General features: G+C 50.2%; 1 protein-coding gene across 6 annotated transcripts in view; it reads right to left on the bottom strand.

Annotated features, from left to right (window-relative positions):
- Nucleotides 1-613: 613 nt before the first annotated feature.
- Nucleotides 614-19,147, bottom strand: part of NEO1 (neogenin 1) — a 227,818-nt gene continuing 209,284 nt past the window's right edge. For 4 of the 6 annotated variants that reach the window (XM_066388533.1, XM_066388535.1, XM_066388534.1 and 1 more), the window contains 6 exons: nt 15,203-15,441; nt 14,584-14,676; nt 11,272-11,430; nt 6,472-6,735; nt 3,900-4,036; nt 614-3,035 (listed from right to left, as the gene is read on the bottom strand). In XM_066388533.1, the coding sequence (XP_066244630.1) occupies nt 2,952-3,035; nt 3,900-4,036; nt 6,472-6,735; nt 11,272-11,430; nt 14,584-14,676; nt 15,203-15,441 (976 nt within the window). In that variant the 3' untranslated portion in view covers nt 614-2,951. The remainder of the gene's footprint in view (nt 3,036-3,899; nt 4,037-6,471; nt 6,736-11,271; nt 11,431-14,583; nt 14,677-15,202; nt 15,442-19,147) is intronic. The other 2 variants (XM_066388536.1, XM_066388538.1) reach the window with 1 other exon arrangement.

Here is a 19,147-nt window from a genome sequence, read left to right as displayed (position 1 = left end):
CCTCCTTCTGCCTTATGAGGACACAGCACATCTGCTGGAACCCTGATGTGGGCTTCTCAGACTCCAGAACTGTGAGGACTGACTGCTGCTGAGGACCTCCAGTCTAGGGGAGTCTTGTTACAGCAGCCCAAGCTGAGGCTTGGCGCTGCCGCATGGTGGAGGCAGCCCGGGCAAGGCGGGCCTCCCTACATACGCCCGCTGTGGGGTCACACACCCACGAGAGGTGGGCTGGGAGCCGGAAGGACCAGGCTTCGTGTGGGCGCCCTATGTGCCAATAGAAGGTGCTGCCCAGGGCACTGCCCAGCATGGACTCGACCTCCATACCATTCGCTCACAGCTGGGCTTTCCTGCCGAACTCACTCGGCTTTCTGACAGGAGTCACTTTTGACTTCTGTAGGGCAGCAACGATGGGGTGCGGACAGGGACAGGGACAAGGACCAGGACTCCTCTCCTTGGAGCCCCAAGAACTGCCTTTATACTTGTGAGGCCACAGGGAAGTCGATTTGAGGCTAGGCAATGGAGGACCCCAAAGCTCTGTTTTCTTTTTCTTTCTTTTTTTTTTAAGTTCTGTTTTCTTAAGGAAGAAGGGAAATAACTCTGACCAGAGTTTGATTGGATTAAAAAAGTGTGTTGGATCTCCAATACTAAATAAAACATGAGACTGTTTTGTAAAAAGCCAGAGTTTTACAGCGTCAACTACAGAAAAGGCCAAACAAGTGCATACATACAGACAGCAACGCACCCCAGCCGCCTGGCCCCCGCCAGGTGGCGGACCGCACAGGTGCCTGTCCTGCTCCCTTCCCAAGACAGCTGCTCACTGAGGACACAAGATACACCACGGTTTCATTTAAAAAAAACTCACAGGAAACGTTAAGAAAATGTATTCAAATCGTGAAAAGGTGCAATACAGAATAGCTTTCCATTTTCTTAATTAAAAAAAAATCCCCAACTTTGAGCAGTCATGTTATTTAAAAATCAGGCCCCCACCCACCCCACCCCACCCCTGCTCTGTGACAGTGTCCAGGTACTGAGGCCCTGAGCTAACGGAAGTGTCAGGGTTCACAGGAGCGAACGCCCTGGACACGGAGTGTGGCCCTTTGGGTGGAAGGAGACGAGCCCTGGGGGATCGGCCCTCCAGGTGTGCAGAGCACTCGCTCGAGGGCTTGGCACGGCGGCAGGAATTCCAGCACTGCACTTCTCATTGCCCCCAAAACAATAAATACAAAGAGCGTGTCATGCAGAAAAGCAAGTGTGTGGGAAGACATAAGAAGGAGAAATAACCAAAGGACAGAAGCCAGTGGGGTGCGGTTGAGGTGGCTGCAGTCTCCCCAGCTGCTCTTCCTTCCATGCAGTCTTCTGGGGGGGGGGGGGTTGTTAGAGAACAGAGGAGAGGCCTGAGGGTCTGCCCTGCATTGTTTCATAACATAGTCTTAATATTAGAAGGAAAAAACTCCAACACCGCTGTTTCTTTTCTTAAGAAAAAGGCAAGAGCTATATGCCGAGGGGAAGGCTTCCCCATGTGTGGCCAGGCCACTCCGAGCATCTCAGGAACGCCTGCTGCCCATTTGAATGGGGGGCTTTGCTGAACTGCTGGGATGGAGGAGGGCTGCTTGCCACCTAGGTCCCTCTTGGCTGTGCCTATTCTCTGCTACTTAAAGAATGTCCAGGAAGAAGCGGGGAGCCTCAGGGGTCCTGCAGCCCCTGCCTGCCTCCTCCTCGCTCATGACTCTTCTAAGGAATCCATGATGTGGGAGTGAGTGACAGGCAGAGTGGCAGAGAACGGACACCAGGGACATCAAGGGGTCCTGAATGGAAGCTACATTCCTTCCTTGACCCCTGGCTTCCCCAGTGGGAACAGATGACAACAGCAGGGAAGGGTCCCGATCCTGTTCTCTGGGTTCCTGAGACAAGGAACACTGCACTCAACTTCTGGGGTAGGGTGTTCCCATCAGGGTCCCACCAGGACACCAGGGCAGCTAGATCCTAGAACCCAGCTATTGCACAGAACAATTTTTTAACTAGATTCAAATGAAACTCCAGTTGTGACTTAGTGAGGACAGACAGACAGACATGGCAGGACAGGACAGTGACACAGATGTTTCCATTCTCCGCAGGCTTCCAGAAGAAAAGTACAATGACGGACATATTCACAGGACTGTTGGCAGCCCCTCCACTTCCTGTCCCCAACCCTCCCGGCCCTCCCCACCCGATACCTAGACTGTACAGGAGCAAGACAAGTCTTTCCAATGTCACATTTCATCCAGATAGGTCTGTGATCTCACAGTGACGAGGGGAGCAAGTCAGGCCTTTAATAATTATAATAAAAAATAATAAAAAAAGCTTACAAACAGCAATGCAGTGTCTCCTCTCCCACCCTTATAGTGATCAGTGAACAGCTGGTAGAGGGTGCAATGACTCAGAATTAAAAAGTAGAAACAAAAAAACAAGCCAACCCCTGGAATAACCCACATGGTTGATGACTTTCCATACATAATTCAAACGAGCAGTCAAATGCCAACCACTTGCAGAGAACACCATGGACTTCCCTAGTGTTGATAAGTGTTTTTCTTCTGAAGGTAAAATAGACACAAAACTGTACACGAATGCCAATGTCTGCCCCATGATGGCGGCACACCGCGGCACGAAGACGCAGCCCGGCCACCGAGTGGCGTAGAGATTGCATCTTGCCTCTTCTCTGGACATGGAACTGTGGCCCACAGTGCCCAGTCCAGCAGAGTATCAGCAGGGAACAGGAGTGGCCTCAACACAGGATTCTTCCAGGCTGGCTGGGGGGAGGCAGCCTCACACAGGGCGGGGCGGGCGGGCTAGTCTGCATACTTGCTCTGTGTTCTCAAGTGCTGGCCTTTCGTCCTCTGTACAATTCCTTGTTTTCAAGGCGAAGTCCCAAGACTTGTAGACTCAGGTCTGGAGTTGTGTCCAGGTGAAGGCTGTCAGGCTGTGGTGATGGCGTTTAGGTCCTTCATTAGTCCTTCCAGGTGGGCCATCTCTTTGGTCAGCTCATCTGGTTCGTAGCTCTGTGGAGAAAAGAACACTGTCACTGGGTGACCTTGGGAGCCAACCGGAAAGAGAGCCCAGAGAGTCAGAGTCAGGGTCATGCTGCCCTGAGGGACAATGAGGGAAAGCCCACTGGCCCAGAGGAGCAGGGACTTGAAGAGGGGGCAAGGCCACCAGGCCCCCCGCCAGCAAGCACTCATTTCTGCTCACAAAAGTTAGGGAATATTTTATAGCTTCATATTCATTTTGAAATATCCCCTAATTTTTGTGAGCAGTATACATATTGCAAAATGCGTCCCCCAGCACATGGGGTCCAGGTTCACAGCTGCTCAGCCTGTCCAGGCCTCTGTCACAGACAATACAGTGGGTTTGTCCCCTGACCGCTGGGCCCCACACTTTCCTCTTAAAGAGTCCTGCACCTGGACATGCAGAGACATGTATTTACAGGATTATGAGAAGGGAAATCGGGGAAAGACCCTATCGACTTCTGGTGTGAGCATCCACACAAGCCCCTGCCCCCCCAGCAGCTGCTCAGGAGAGGCCGTGAGGCAGGACTGAGAGCCCGTGGATCACTCAATGGAGAAAAGACGACAAGAGAGACAGGGCAGGCTAGAGGATGGCGGGATGGGGGCAGGAAGGAGGAGACCACTAGCCAGGCGCTCTTCTGGGACACGCCAGAGTGAGAGTGAGAGTGAGAGTGAGTGTGAGTGTGAGTGGGCACAGGTGCTGCACCGTGTCCCAGCGTAGAAAGGCCCCGCTAGTGCCTGTCTGCCCACTGGGTGAGTGGACTGCTGCACCCTCGGCAGCACCATGCAGTGCGCCAAGCGTACTAGGCCCTGGGACATGCCCTGGACACAAGCGGGCTGACAGCCTCGTGCACTCACACTTTCGGAGTCTTCTAGCATCCTTGTGGTCTCCTGCACTTCTGGGGCACTGGGAACCACCACGGGCATAGGAGGCCTGCTCCTTCCTAAGGTCCCGATGGAGGCCGTCTTCACTGAGTGGAGGTGATGGTTCAGGGCTGCGGGGGAAGGAGGCCATCAGGGCTGCAGTCGCGCTCGCCCCACCCCCCCACGCACTGCATGGGGGCTGAGATGCAGGGTATGAACGCTGCTTCAAGGTGAGGGGCACACCTGACCAGCACACCAGCCCTGCAGACGGCACGAGAACAGAGCAGAGGAGGTGAAAGCAGAACACCGGGGGCCAGGGAAAACTCCATCTGTCTTTAGAAACTAGCCTCCTGGTCTGGGGGACTCAGTGCAGCGGTCCAGGCACCCCGTGCAGGATGCCTGCAGATCAAACTCCTTTCTGAATAATGCTAAGGTAGTTTCCGCCTGAGTGGAAGGGACATGAGCTGCAGTGGGGAACTGCGGGCACCTGGCGGAAACGGGGCTGCGGCCCTGGCCGGAGCTGCTCACCGACATGCATGCCACTTTATTTGGGGTCGACTAGCTGACTCCATCCACATTCTAGAAAATGTCTGTCTCACACTTAAGTGCAGGTGACAGGCTGTCAGTCTCTCCAAAGCATCAGGGTGTTCATGATAAACGGGATGGTGTCACCCACAGCTCAGGCTGTTACAGGCCCACAAGCAGACAACCGCCGTGTGCCGGGTACAGCCATGCTGTCTACATACTCTCAGTTTTGTCACATAGAATATTTAGGTGTACTGTCCCATTGAGAGTACTTCAAAGAGAACAAGAGACAGCATTTGTTGCTCATGATAGAGAGAAAAGGACAGAGAGAGTGAGAGAGAGAGAGAGACAGGAACATCTGTTCCTGTATGTGCCCCAACCAAGGATTGAACCAGCAACCTCCACGCTTCAAGATGACGCTCTAACCAATTGAGCTATCTGGCCAATTTAAGTTTCAACTGAAATCAGAATTTTGAAAACCTTGTATCTGCCACCAGGGGTCTGAAAAGTGTCCCAATGCCACAGACTTTGGCAATATCAATGAATGTATTTTTAGACATTATGTAATGACATAAGGCAGGGGTAGGGAACCTTTCTGGCTGAGAGAGCCATGAACGCCACATATTTAAAAATGTAATTCCGTGAGAGCCATACAATGACCCGTGTACCTTACGCATTATCCAATAAAAATTTAGTGTTGTCCTGGAGGACAGCTGTGATTCGCTCCAGCCACCCACAAACATGAACATGAGCGGTAGGAAATGAATGGATTGTAATACATGAGAATGTTTTATATTTTTAACGTTATTTTTTTATTAAAGATTTGTCTGCAAGCCATAGGTTTCCGACCCCTGACATAATGTATATCAAGATTTAAAGGATCTGTGTGACTCAGTAAACCAGTCTTTTCCAAATGACTAATGTTTGTGTTCCACCTCATGCACTGAAAGCACAAGACAGGTGGGTTCTGAAGGAACAGACAAGACAGTTCTGGTTTCACATGACAAGTGCATAAGAAACTGCAGAGTCTCGCCTTGTGCGACAAGAATACCTACAGTGACCTGAGAAAGCAACAGAAACTCCTCCCTTATCCGGTCATGTGCTCATGCGGGCAGGTTCTCTTTCTACTTATACTCTAAGAAAGAACAGCGTCCTGACCATAGTGAATGCAGCAGCAAGTCCGAGGACGAAGCTTCCACTAAGCCAGACACACAGAGATTTGAAAAACATAATATACTATCTATCTTCTCACTATGCTTTTGTTTTGAAAAACTGATTTTTTCATGAAAATATGCTATTTATCTTAAAACATGAGAGATGCCCCGCTATTTTTAAATAAATAAGACAGCTATAACATTTCTCAATTTAACTCCTAGTATAGTAAATACTGAGGAAAAGCTCTTCTGCGGCCCTGATAGCTTTTAAGAGTATAAAAGAGTCCTGAGACCAAAAAGCTTGAAAACAGCAACTCACCCTGAAACTGCCCTCCATGACACAATCATGTAGAAGAGTGGGGGGGGGGGGGGCGCACGCCTGGGGCAGGCGCTGCCTGAGCTCCCTGCCCCTCCTAGTGCAGGGCCCTGTGGGGGGAGGAAGTTCTGGGAGGCTGAGCAGACAGGTCTGCTGCTCATGGCCATGCCACCGATGTGACCACACACAGACCCTGCACCCAAAACACAATCTGAAAGTCAGCTCCCATGCCCTGACAGGAGGGAACTGCACCCTCCCTGACGGGCAATGGCACCCAGCTACCCTAACTTGCCGGGAGAAGCTTGGAGGATACCATATTTTTCACTCCATAAGATACACCTTTTCTCTCCAAAAGAGGGAAGGAAAATGCCCGTGCATCTTATGGAGCAAAAAATACGGTACTTTGTTAAATATTTTAATACCTCATTTGGTTCAGAATATTTTTTTCTTATTTTCCTCTTTAAAACCCTTGGTGTGTCTTATGGTCAGGTGTGTCTTATGGAGTGAAAAATACGGTATTTGCTTTAAGCGGAGGCCCAAGGGTCCCTCCAGTGCCGCTGCCCTCACTCACCTTGCTGGGACAGCAACGGTGTGCTCGGCAGTGTGGGGTCATAGACGGGAGGCCCTGGGGGCGGGACGGCAGGCACTGCAAAGCTCTTCAATGGGTGGGAGGGACGGATGTGGGCGGTGGGAAGACTCTGTCCTGAGTCTTCCTCCTGGGAGCTGGCCAAGTAAGAGGAGCTGGTAGCACCTTCAGGATCCTGGTGATCAGCACAGCATGTCTGGGAAGAGGAGGCTGGCATGGTGTCAGTGCTGGGGGTGTTTCGGATGGATTCTATGGCAGAAAGGCAGGAAGTCAGCATTTTTGTAAACCACTAAACATAGGTACAGCACAGGGTTCCGCCTGTGTCTAAGGGCCGCTGAGGCAGCCTGGGACATACTGAGTGCTGTAGGTTAGTACCACTACCCAGGCCTAGTCAGGATGGACCATGCAAGGGTTCTCCCCAGTCCAGACAACCAGCTGCCAGGTTTTCACACCTACACAGCCATGGGGCCACGATTCTACGGGTGTCATGTTCTCCTCAGCACTTACTATGGGGCATGTTCAAAGGTTCATAAGACTACTGTCTATGAAGATGTAAATAATTGTAAAAGAATCTTTTGGGGGGGATATTTTTCTGAAAGGAGAAGCGGGGAGGCAGAGAGACAAACTCCTGCGTGTGCCTGACCGGGACCCACCCAGCACGCCCACCAGGGGGCGATGCTCTGCCCATCTGGGGCATTGCTCTGTTACGACCAGAGCCACTCTAGCACCTGAGGCGGAAGCCATGGAACCATCCTCAGCGCCCGGGTCAACTTTGCTCCAATGGAGCCTCGGCTGCGGGAGGGGAAGAGAGACAGAGAGGAAGGAGAGGGGGAAGGGTGGAGAAGCAGATGGGCACTTCTGTGTGCCCTGGCCAGGAATCGAACCCAGGACATCCACACACCGGGCTGATGCTCTACCACTGAGCCAACCGGACAGGACCAAAAAAAATTTTAAATGTCACTCATTGATTGACAGTCTGAGCATCTGGCCTTATGCAACTGAGGCTGGTAGGTCCCTGGTGACTGCTAGCTCTGCCTGCAAAACCTAGTGGCAGCCATGGAAGAGGCCATGCCACAGGCCCCGTGCCCTTGGGACTGCGCACAGTCTGCCCAGATGAGAGCCCCACAGCTCAGGTGAGAACTGGACAGCCAGCAGCCAGAGGTTTGCAAAGACCTTTAAGGTTATGCCACCCAAAGGACACAGGGGCCAGAGAAGGCAACAGAGCGAGGTCAGCCTGGGTACAGCAGCACCTGGGAGCTGTAGCAGCAGTCTCAGAAGATGTGAGAAAAGGCCGGAGCTCCTCCGCAAGGCAGCATGGCACAGTGGGCAGAAAGAGTGCTGGCTTTGGCTCAGACAGACCTAAACTCTGCTCTTGGCACATGAGCTGGGTGAATTTGGAAGTCACTGAATCTCTGAGTCTCAGTTTCCTCATCCATAAAACAGGGAGAATGACACATGGCTCACTGGGGAGTAACTGGGAAGACTTATGGAAAGTGGTGAACAGGAGGCAGAGAAGGCTTTGTTTTTTGTGAATGACCGGGTGCTCCCTCTGGGCAGGGACCATGCATGAGCTCACTCAGGCCTCAGAGTGACTCAAAGGCTCTGGGGGCTGGGCCTCACCTCAGACAGAGTGAGAACAGGTAGAGCAGGAATCAGTCCCTGGCTGGACTCCCAGGCTCAAGCTCCAAACCAGCACACACTACACTGCCCACCATGCCCAGTGCCACCACCCCAACCCTGTAGGGGCAGCAGCAGTGCTGAGGCCCAGGGAGACCATGTGAGGAAAACAGTGGGAGCTGGTGCAGACCCTCATTTGAACCCCAAGGAGAGACCTGAAGGACACCAGCCAGCTCAGGACAAGAGGCTGTGCCAGGCAGCCTGAAGGAGGGCCTCCCCTGAACCCTAAAGCCCTCACCTTTAAAAAAGAAAATAATCCTTTTAAGTAGCAATGCGTGAGCCGCCTACAGAAATCCAACCTACTTCCCTACTGCTATTGCTGAGGTAGTGATGAGTCTGTTCCCTTTGGGCTCTCAGGGGACAGGCCATGCCAGTCATGAATGCTACCCTTTAGCTTAAAGGTCCTAGGTTCCAGGATGAGGGACTCCATACCCCCCCCCCCCAAGTGCCGAAAGCCTGGCTGTGCTGACCCTACACCCCTGGGACATTTCTCATTCTCTCAAGGCTGGGTGGGTGGGTGGGTGGGGTTTGTGAGAATTTTACTTTTGACAGTAGCTTAAGTTGGCCACCAGCACAGCGGGGAGCTGCTGGTCTGCTGTGTGACCTGGCTGGGCCGGGGGAGGCTGGTGAGGGTGGGGAGTTGGGACCAGGAGAGAGAAAATGGGTTGCAGCTTGGACAGCGCCAGCCTGTACTGGCACGTGTCAGGTCACTCTGGCGCGCAGGCCTGCCCTGGCTGCCTCAACTGCTTTAATTTGATAAGCTTCTGGCTTCTGAAGGCTAAAGAGATGGTGGGGAGAGCGAAAAGGTAGGGGTTGCTCATGTGAGTGGGTGCTGCTCCCCGCGGTCCAGCCCCCAGGGCACCAGGCACACCTCCTCCAGGAAGGGAGCACCTGACACGGCTGCTGCCGGCCCATGCGGGGAACAAGGCTGCCACAGAAGCCCCTGCTGGGGAGGGGTGACTTCCTGGCTGACTGACCCCTCAGTTCCTTCAGACACACAAAGCTCACACTGGACAACTACTTGAACAAGCAGAAGTGCTCTGCCTATGTCAAGTGGTGGTGACACAGCAAATGCTAGCTAGGGCAAGCGCTGCCCGGCTCAGGTCTGCTCACACTGGGCCCACACATACAGGGCTCAGGGCTACACTAGGCCCCAGACCCAGGAAAGCTCGATCACTTCCAGGTTCCTGCACTACATCTTCAGTGACTTCACCGCTAGTTTTATCACCTTTTAGCCCCTCTGGTCACTGAAAAACAAAAACAAAACCCTTTAGTAATACAAATCATTACTATCCTCTCTCCCTTTCTGCCTAAGTCCATACAGCATGGAACTTGTACCAGCGCTTGGCCATGAGGATGACGGTTGGGTGGGCTGGAGCTGCCAGCCTTTGGCCCTCCTTGTCTAGGAGGCGGCGGAGGGGCTAATGTGGCCGGGAAGAGCCTGCAGGAGGGCCCACATCCTAGAGCAGCGGTTCTCAACCTGTGGGTCGCGACCCCGGCGGGGGTCGAATGACCAAAACACAGGGGTCGCCTAAGCCATCGAAAAATACATATTTATTATACAATACATTTTTAAATAAAATATGTATTTCTGAAACATCTTGGTCTCAGATCAGAGCAGCAGGGCCAGGACACAAGCTGCTTCCCCAGCACAGGTCCCTGTTGCCGAGACGTGCCTGGGAGGTGGACTTGGGCTCTGCATGCCAACTTCCACGCATCCTCTCTCCCTGCAGGCAGTGCCCCAAACTTGGACTTGGAGGAGGTAGCAAGAAGGCCAACTTTAGACTGGAGTTTGAACAGCATTCTCCAAACCCCCAAGAGGCGTGGGAGAAGGTGACTTTGGGAGTCACTGGGCATCCCTTGATAAAGCCTTGCTCTTCCCTGGCTGCTGTGGGTGTGTTCATAACCGACAAAATCATAAAGGAGAGGGTGCTCTTCCCAAATCCCGACACGAACTCCTGAAGGTCTCTTAAAAGGGAGTCAGTCCACTTGATACTGTCATTTTTTTTTCTTTAATATTATTTATTTATTTTTTTAGAGAGGAGAGACAGAGAGGGAGAGAGAGACAGAGAGGAAGAGAGAGGAGAGAGGGAGAGAGAGAGATAGGGGGGAGGAGCTGGAAGCATCAACTCCCGTATGTGTCTTGACCAGGCAAGCCCAGGGTTTCGAAATGGCGACCTCAGCATTTCCAGGTCGACGCTTTATCCACTGCGCCACCACAGGTCAGGCAACTTGATACTGTCTTATTTCCTCAAACCTCCAACACTTAGTTCTAACTAGTAACCTCATAACTATTAACAGACAAGTTCCAAACAACAGAAAATGAGTATGCTGCATAACAAGATGTTACTAGACTTGTACCTTAAAACGGAGAGGAGGGAAATCAATTTCCAATCAATGAGGAACAATCCTATCTGTCCCACTTCCTGACCCCTCATATTCACTATTTCCTCCACAGAACTGTTTGACAACACTGTTCCTCACGGTTTCCCAAGTGGGCCATGTTTATCTGGTGATGTTTCTCTAAATGCACTGCTGATGGGGCGGATCTGTTGCTCGAGCAGATCTTGCTCTGGCAGTAGTAACCTGTTGGCAACCGGAGCATGGGGTGCATGCGTGGCTGTCGGCCTTGTGGCCTGCTGCTTTTACTGCCCCGTGGCAGGGGGTGCAAGACTCACCGTGAGCAGCATCTGTGCCTGCTCTGTGGACCCTCCCAACATTGGGGTGATCGGGAGGCAGTGTCAATCTTTAGCGCCAGAAAAATCACCCAAGATGAGTCTCCTTACAAATTGAAGGGTTAAAAAAAAGGAACCGAAAATGTAACTGACTTGAGATACAAGTTGATGGAACAAGACACAGACAGCTATGTAATTAGAGTTGCTGTGAGTTTACAAAAACAGCTTGCACCAAGCACTTATGACTCTGGGAGGAAAACAGGGTCACCTTGACAGACATGGCCTCAGGTCAGGAACAGAAGTGTCACAGTTACACAGACAAAGACACAGAGAGCACCCCCCACATCCTCCTCAGAGGGGTGAATCCTTCCCCGTTCCGGTGGGCCACCTTGCGCAGGCCACAGCGTTCCAGGGCTGGGCTCTCATCTCTCACCTGTGGAACTGGCCCTGTCTGAAAGGGGCATGGCTGTGCCCGTGGGCCATGGGCTGCCCGAGTGGTGGAGGTGGCCGTGAGCTGGAGAGGCGAGGCTGCTGGAGTGGAAATGGTGGTGAGGGTTATCGAGAGAATGGATGGGATGGGCACTAATCACGGCTGTGGATGAACACAAGACAGAGAAACGCTTAACATGCTGCACAGACATGCCAGGCACAGTTCAAGAGCACATCACTCCTCCCCCTCCCCACAGTGCACAGGGCAACCTCTCCCCAGGCACTTAGGTGGCAGCTGGCTGGATCTGGACCATTAGCCATGGATGTTACATTTGTTTTTTAAAAAATCAACACATCTCCCCGTCTATCTAACTACACACAGAATATACAGTATACTAAAATGTTAATGCTGATTGTCTTGTGGGGAAGAGTGACCAGGATTAAAAAAATTTTTTTCTTTTGGTTTATAGTCCAATTCTCCTACAATAAACATGGATAACAGGAGATTAAAAATAATTTGAATGTGTCACATAACGCAAATCCATATAAAGACATGATGGTTTAAGTTTCTATATTGTTTTAACAAGATGTTAAGTCCCTTCTCCTACCTAATTCATTCTGCCTTTTCCTACTTATTGAGTGAAACACGTAGTAGGCGTTTAGGCTGGATGAGTGGGCAGCTGTATAATCAGTTTTCCTACTTTAACAAGAGTGCAGAGGGAACTCTGTGGTATGACCTAGGATGAGACTCAGGCCTATGGCACCATCCCTGACAACTTCCAGTCTGGGAGCTCAGAAACACCCTGTTACATTTAAAATACACATGGGTCTCTCCTAACTGCCTCTTTTCTTCCCGCACTGCCTAAAGAATTCAACCTGCTGCATTCAGCTAACAAATCCAGATTTCCACATATACATTCCACATACAACTTTCTATGAAGACAGAGCACTGATTTAATGAGGCTTCATTATCAATTCAAGAGTGGGATACAAACAGAACCACAGGCCTAGTTAGATCCTCCCTAAAGTAGGTGTGAAAATGACGTTTAAGGTCAAGACAGCTCAAAAGCCCCTACACAGACAAATGGACGGGGGTGACTAGGAACACAGGGGAGCTTTTGTTCTCTGAGAACTTCGTAAACTTTGTGATAAATTTAATGAGCTCTGGAGTCTATGACAATGTCTCCTGTCACCAAGGATCTGCCTAGACCTTTGTGGGCCACTCGACATCACCCTGGTGAAGGAGGCCCCAGTCCGTAAGACAGACACCTTCCTCTCCAGCTATGTCCTGTGCAGACAGGTGGCTCAACCTACTAGGGACCCTGGAGCCTCACTGCCCCTCCTCAGGGCCTGGTGACACTACAGGGGCTTTTTCTGCTCTCAGAGACCAACGGCAGGGGCTCCCCTGAGATAAAACACCCCGGGAAATCTGGCTGAGAAGGGTTCACAGGGTGGCCCGTGAGTCGCATGTCCTCTAGAGGAAGACGGATGGTTCAGAAGTGGGGACTTTAGCATCAGTGTTTCCCAGGATGAAGGCAGAGATGAGATGAGCCACCTGGCTTCTACCTATTTGAAAGCATTCTAGGTAGAGAGGACACTCACACACACACACACACACACAAAAATCAAACTTCTCTTTTTTAGGGCATCCTCAATCTTTCTGAATAAAGTAACAAACAAAGCAATGTGGAGGTGCCTGCCTACAAGAGGTGGTCCTCATCAGCTGTGGGCTGACCCAGGACTCGAGCTCAGCCATTCATGGCTGTGGCAGGTGGCTGCAGACTCCAGGGCAGCAGCGCTGGAGTCCGCAGCCGTGTGGGAAAAACGGCAGCTCAAAACTTGAAGATCAAAGTATTCCAGGTGCCTGGTTTCACACCTGCTCCACTATTAGGGCACAAATTAAATAACATTACAAATGTATGCATATGGAAGGAATGATGTGAATAGTATATCTTCTCTACTTAAGAGTATCAAATCTAGGAATAGGAATAGTCAAACTTCACGAGTTTTAAAAATAATCCGTTTAGACCTAAAGTTTGATACAAAACAAACACAGTAAAGCTACCATCTTCTTATAAATCAAAAGCAACTGGGATAGACTAATGTATTTCTTTGGGACACTTGCATTTGTAAGCCTGGGGACCTGTTCTAAGAGGGAAGCCTGGCTCTCCCCGCACAGTCCTCGGGGCAGGCCCTTTCCTTCACCACAGACCCTCAGCAACAAGTCCTCTGGGTAGAAATGACCCACTCATCAGTTGGCCCTTCCTCCTTCAACACTAGTTTTTAGACTCTAGTGCTACAATGTGTGTGCACAGTGAGTATGAGACACAAAGTGCATGCAGACCTTTACATGCTCAGGGTTCCACCAGTTCCCATGTGCCAGGGGCCATGGTGCACATGTGCGTGTAGGATGCCTGTGATTACTCAAACCTCTGACACTGCTGACAGAGATGGCTGAGGGTTCTGAAATGGGACAGTGTTTAAGAAATAAAAATTCAAAAGCTTATTTAGGTTCACTTGGAAAGAGATCTTTCAGAATGTGAATCTAGGTATCAGACAGTGTTGAGGCTAACTGGCTGACTATTTAGGTTAGAGAAAATACTTCAAGGTCAAGTAGTTTGTAAAACTTGATACTGACAGGCAGGTGGCATTTTATCACTCTCGGATGGTGCAGGGGCCCCCACAGGAAGCTCCCCTGTGCCAGCTAGTCTAAACAGCTGAGTTTGGAAAAAAGAACTGGTTGGCCCCTTGCTTCTTGGCTTTTCATCATGATATTTAACTTATTTTGAATTTCAAGTATTATTACAGGAGACTGGGCCACTGTTATGCTTATCAAAGCAAGGCATGGTTGTCAAGTAAGGTGGAAAGCACTGCTTTAAAAATTCCACACTGACAACCTCAACTCCTCTGAAATATAAAGTCACTAACAAAAAAAAAAAAAGTCCGCAGGTACCGACCAACACCAACTACATGTCAGGAAGCTGTACATTCTGACACATGGCCCTCGGACAGGCCCTTCCCACCTGTCTGCAGAGGCATCAGGCACTTTGGGGAACTAGCTACTTCCCTGTCCCGGGGAGACTGGGACACTGGCTTTTAGCTTCTTTTCCTTGTAATTAAAGAAGCCAGTCTCAACAATACTAATTGAGAAACACGGCAACTCTGATACCTCTTCTGTCAAGCTGCTAAAGCTCTCGTAGGTCAGGATGTGTCAGGACCAAGGGAGGTCAGCGGTCACTCGTACTGGGTCCCCCACAGTGGGTCCTCCATGACTAACAGAAGGCAACACCAAAGAAAAGAGGCGCTTTCAACTTACGCTGGGGTGGCTGGGAGTCAAAAGGCATCATCATTTTTGGTCGCATCCCCCGCCTTCCAGCCAATGTCGACATGCTGTCCTCTGACTCATGCCCTAGGCATCAAGCACAGAGAGTTACTGGTGTGTGCCCGAGGCCACCGAGGGACCTCTGCAGCGACACAGCTCCAGTGGGGAACCCACAAACAAGACAGTGGGGACATGGTGCTTCTGCAGAAGTGAAATGGACAGGAAATGATCCTCCACATATCACAGGAGTCCCCTCCAAGTTAATGCAGCGGACACACGCTGCCTGCCATGTCACTGTGATGTCTGGGGGATAGCCCCAGTGACAGCCGGGCTCCTACTGAAGGGACAGAGTGACACGCACAGACACAGCCGTCTCAAGTGCTTGAGTCTGTAGTTGGTGAAGCCCAATGAGAGACTTCAAAGCTCTAAAGGGTATCCCACCTGGAAACAGAACCTGACCCCAAAACAAGGTGGCTATCCCTCATTGGACGCTGACCCCACCCCACAACACACACGCCTTTAAGTCCCACCTCGGACAGGAATCGCCAAATCCCAGGCCACCTGACAAAAAGGAGAAGAAAGCACCTCCCTCTCCCTCGGGGAGAAGCTGCACCTCGGTAGGAACTGCGCCTCTGATGGATGCTGCCGTCCATGGGGTTGTCCACCGGCGTGATGTCCTGCGAGTTCCGGGGAATGGGGGTGTCCGTCATGATGGGGTTTGGGTCTGGAGACTTGTCGATGGGCTTCAGCTCCAGCCTCTCGTGGTGGATCCAGAGGTCGGGTGGCTTGACATCTTTGGAGTTCCCCTTGTACTTGTGGGCGCCGTTCGCTGCCTTGCAAGCCGTCCGTTTCCTAGGCACAAAGACAACAGGGTTTGATTCTGCAGAGACAAGTTTACTTTGGGAATAGCAAATGCACTTCCTCTGTGTCCACATATATTTGGATGCATGAGCAAGGCATATCTGAATGTTGACTTGTGATTTTTTTTTTAGTATCAAGAAATTAGATAGCATTTTTAAATCAAATCTCTAAAGCAGAAGGTTCATTCAGTCAACAAAGGACAACATTCATTAGAAAACAGAACAATGGCTTATAGAGGAGGGAAGAAAACCATTTTATTTTATTTTTAAAATTAGATTTATTGGGGTATCATTGATTAATAACATATACACTGCTCACAAAAAATAGGGGATATTTCAAAATGACTATGAAGTGATAAAAAAAGAAGCATTTAAGTTTTTTATTAAACAAGAACATCAGAAAAGCAAACGACAAGTCAAAGAAAGTTGTTTGATTATGCAAATGACATGCAAGCTCAATTATCGTGATTAAGTAGAAGAGACATATTGGTGGGGTGGAGAGAAGCACGTCAAACTGGATGGAAGAGCCACACAATGACTGTTCAGTGGGTGTATGGTCACCTAGGACTGCCAGAACACACTGACTGCGACGGGGCCTGGACAGGGTCAGATTGTCCAGTTCTTATGGGATCTTCTGCCACTCTTGCTCCAGGACAACTTCCAGCTTAAGAAGTGTGGGAGGCACTGGACAGTTTGCCAGATGTCTTCCCAATGCATCCCCAGCATGTTCAATGGGATTCAGGTCTGGAGAACGTGAAGGCCAGTCCATGTGTTTGATTCCTGCCTCCTGAAGCATGTGGTTGACAAGACGTGCATGGTGGGGCCTTGCATTATTGTCCATGAAAAGAAAGTTGTTTCCAACTGCTCCAGCATAGGGTAACACTGTAGGGTGCAGGACCTCATCTCAATATCTGACAGCAGTTAGTGATTCATTTCTGATGATGTGGAGGTCGGTATGACCACCAGTGCTGATGCCAGCCCACACCATGATTCTACCACCACCAAAGTAGTCCCTTTTTCACATGAAACATGGACTCTCCCGTTCCTTGTTCAAGCCAGATCAGGACACAATGATTGTCAGGCTGTAGACTGAATCATGACTCATCAGAGAAGAGGACTCTCATCACAGGTCCAATGACGATGCTCATCAGCCCACCTTCTACGGGTTCTACAACGTTCAGCAGATAACAGAATCCATACCATTGGTCGCCGGGCATGCAGTCCAACATAATGGAGCCGATTTCATATGGTCTGGGTGCATATCCATCGTCTAGTGGCAGCAAGAAACTGTCCCCACAGCTCTGTTCCATTGCTGTGCCTGTTCTTTCTTGCCAATAAGGGCAAGTAGGGGGCATCTCTTGCTGTTGTGGCTGATGGGTGACCTTGCCCTCGTCTTCTTCATACTGTGCCAGTCTCTTGAAAGCGATTCCACAGTCTGCTGATCATATTTTGGGATGTTCCCAGTGTTGTTGCCACTGTTGTCTGTTTTTGATGAGCTTCAAGACGTCCTATGGCTTTCCAGGCTTCGCATTGGGGCAAATCGTGTTGCAGGGGCACCACAAGGGCTGGGAAATTGCAGGATGTGCATTTTCAAGATCAGGGAACGTGCAGATACTCCAGTACTTTCAGCCTTGTGTATAGTACATTCTCACCAATGAAATAAAAGTTGGTTTTGCATCTCATTTACATAATCAAACAACTTTCTTTGACTTGTTTGCTTTTCCGATGTTCTTATTTAATAAAAAAAATCAACTATTTCTCTTCTTTATCACTTCATACTCATTTTGAAATATCCCCTAATTTTTGTAAGTTTCAGGTGCCCATCTTTGTAATATGACTTCTGTACACTCTATTTAAGTGCTCATTGCCCAGTCTAGTATCCTTCTGCTCCATGTATGTGACCCCCTTGACTCTCTTCTTCCTCCCCTACCTCTTGGCCTCCAGTTACCATCAGTATGTTGTCTGTGTCTATGAGTGAGTCTGTTATCCTTTTTTTTTTTTTTTTTTTTTAACAGAGACAGAGAGAGTCAGAGAGAGGGATAGACAGGGACAGACAGACAGACAGGAATGAAGAGATGAGAAGCATTAATTATTAGTTTTTTTCGTTGTGCTTTGCGACACCTTAGTTGTTCATTGATTGCTTTCTCATACTTGCCTTGATTGCGGGCCTTCAGCAGACCGAGTAACCCCTTGCTAGAGCCAGTGACCTTGGGTCCAAGCCGGTGAGCTTTTGCTCAAACCAGATGAGCCTGCCCTCAAGCTGGCGACCTCGGGGTCTCGAACCTAGGTCCTTCCGCATCCCAGTCCAATGCTCTATCCATTGCGCCACCGCCTGGTCAGGCTCTGTTTTCTTTTAACACCATTTTAGGTCACCCAAACAAGGACTAACCACCAGGTGAAGTCAGGAGTAGCAACGGTAGCATCCGCTTCCCTGTGCCTCAGTTTCCCCATTCAGTCACCCACCTGCTCAGTAAGCATTTATCAGGTATTGCTGAATGTCAGACCCTGAGCTGAACTGCTGTACTGAACCATTATTTTAAAAGCTCTCAGATGAATAAAATGCCAAGTGTCAGAGCAATCTCTTAACAGGTGAAAAGAAAACACTAGGTGGAAGCAGTGACATTAAGCTAAGATCTAAAGGGGACAGGGCAGAAGACACATTCCAGGGGGTGAAGTCGGTGGATGTCACAGTCCTGACGTGGAGAGCAACAGCTGGGTGGACCATAAGGACTATGCAGAGTCCCACCTGGTGGGAGCGCAGAGGCCCACGGGGTGCCGGCGCTTTTAGGGCCATGCCAGGACTCCAAACTTTCCTCTGAGTAATGAGAAACCACTAAATAAGAGAGTTTTAAGAGAGTCAGCAGATCCATTCTGAGTTAAAAATGTATAACCACTGTGGTGTGAAGGGACTTAAGGGGCAGGGGACAGAACAGATCATCCAGGACGCCCTGTAGTGACCTTAGTCGTGACTGCTGTGGCCCAGGCTGGCGGGGACAGGCAAGGAGCCGGAAGTGGCAGACCCGCTAAACAAGGGACGTGAGGCAGGATGGGAGGAAAGAAGCCAGGGGAATGAAAGATGACATCAGGTTTGGGCATACGCCATGCACTAACACGGGGAATAAAGGGCTGAATAAGCAAGCTTGGCAGAGAAGACAACAAATTCTGTCTGGGATCTGCCCAGGGCCTCTGAGACGTCCCAGAGAGAGTGTGGAAGGGTGAGTCTGGGGAAGCTGCCAGGGCAGAAGACTGGTCAGGAAGGACTGAAGCCTGTGCAGGCAGTGACGGAAGGGACGTTCTGTGGTGAAGGGAGAACAGGAATTGTAAGCAGCTGGTGATAAAGCACCATCCAGTAGAAGAGGGCTATCATTATAATTATTTCTTAACATGCGAGAAATCTGATCACCCATCAATGCCGAAGGACACAGCCAGTTGTCAGAGGTGAGCTGGGCTGGAGAGAGGTCTCAGAAAGAGAGGAGGCACTAAAGTCCACAGGACAAATGAAAAACCAGCTTCAGATAGAAGGAAGGACACTTAGGAAGGGGGATAAAGTGATTATTCCCAATGCAGAAAGGTCTCTAGGTATGATGGTGGCACTCTGAAGCCCTTCTCTGTAGACAGTGAGTGCGCTGAGACGCAGGAGCCTGGACTCCACACTCTGCTGGCTCAGAGGGTCTAACAATCTATAAATATCTCCATCA

This window comes from Saccopteryx leptura, chromosome 6, assembly GCF_036850995.1.
Source record: "Saccopteryx leptura isolate mSacLep1 chromosome 6, mSacLep1_pri_phased_curated, whole genome shotgun sequence".
Classification (NCBI taxonomy): domain Eukaryota; kingdom Metazoa; phylum Chordata; class Mammalia; order Chiroptera; family Emballonuridae; genus Saccopteryx; species Saccopteryx leptura.
Note: the sequence above shows the minus strand (reverse complement) of the source record. Positions and strands in the feature narration are given on the sequence as shown.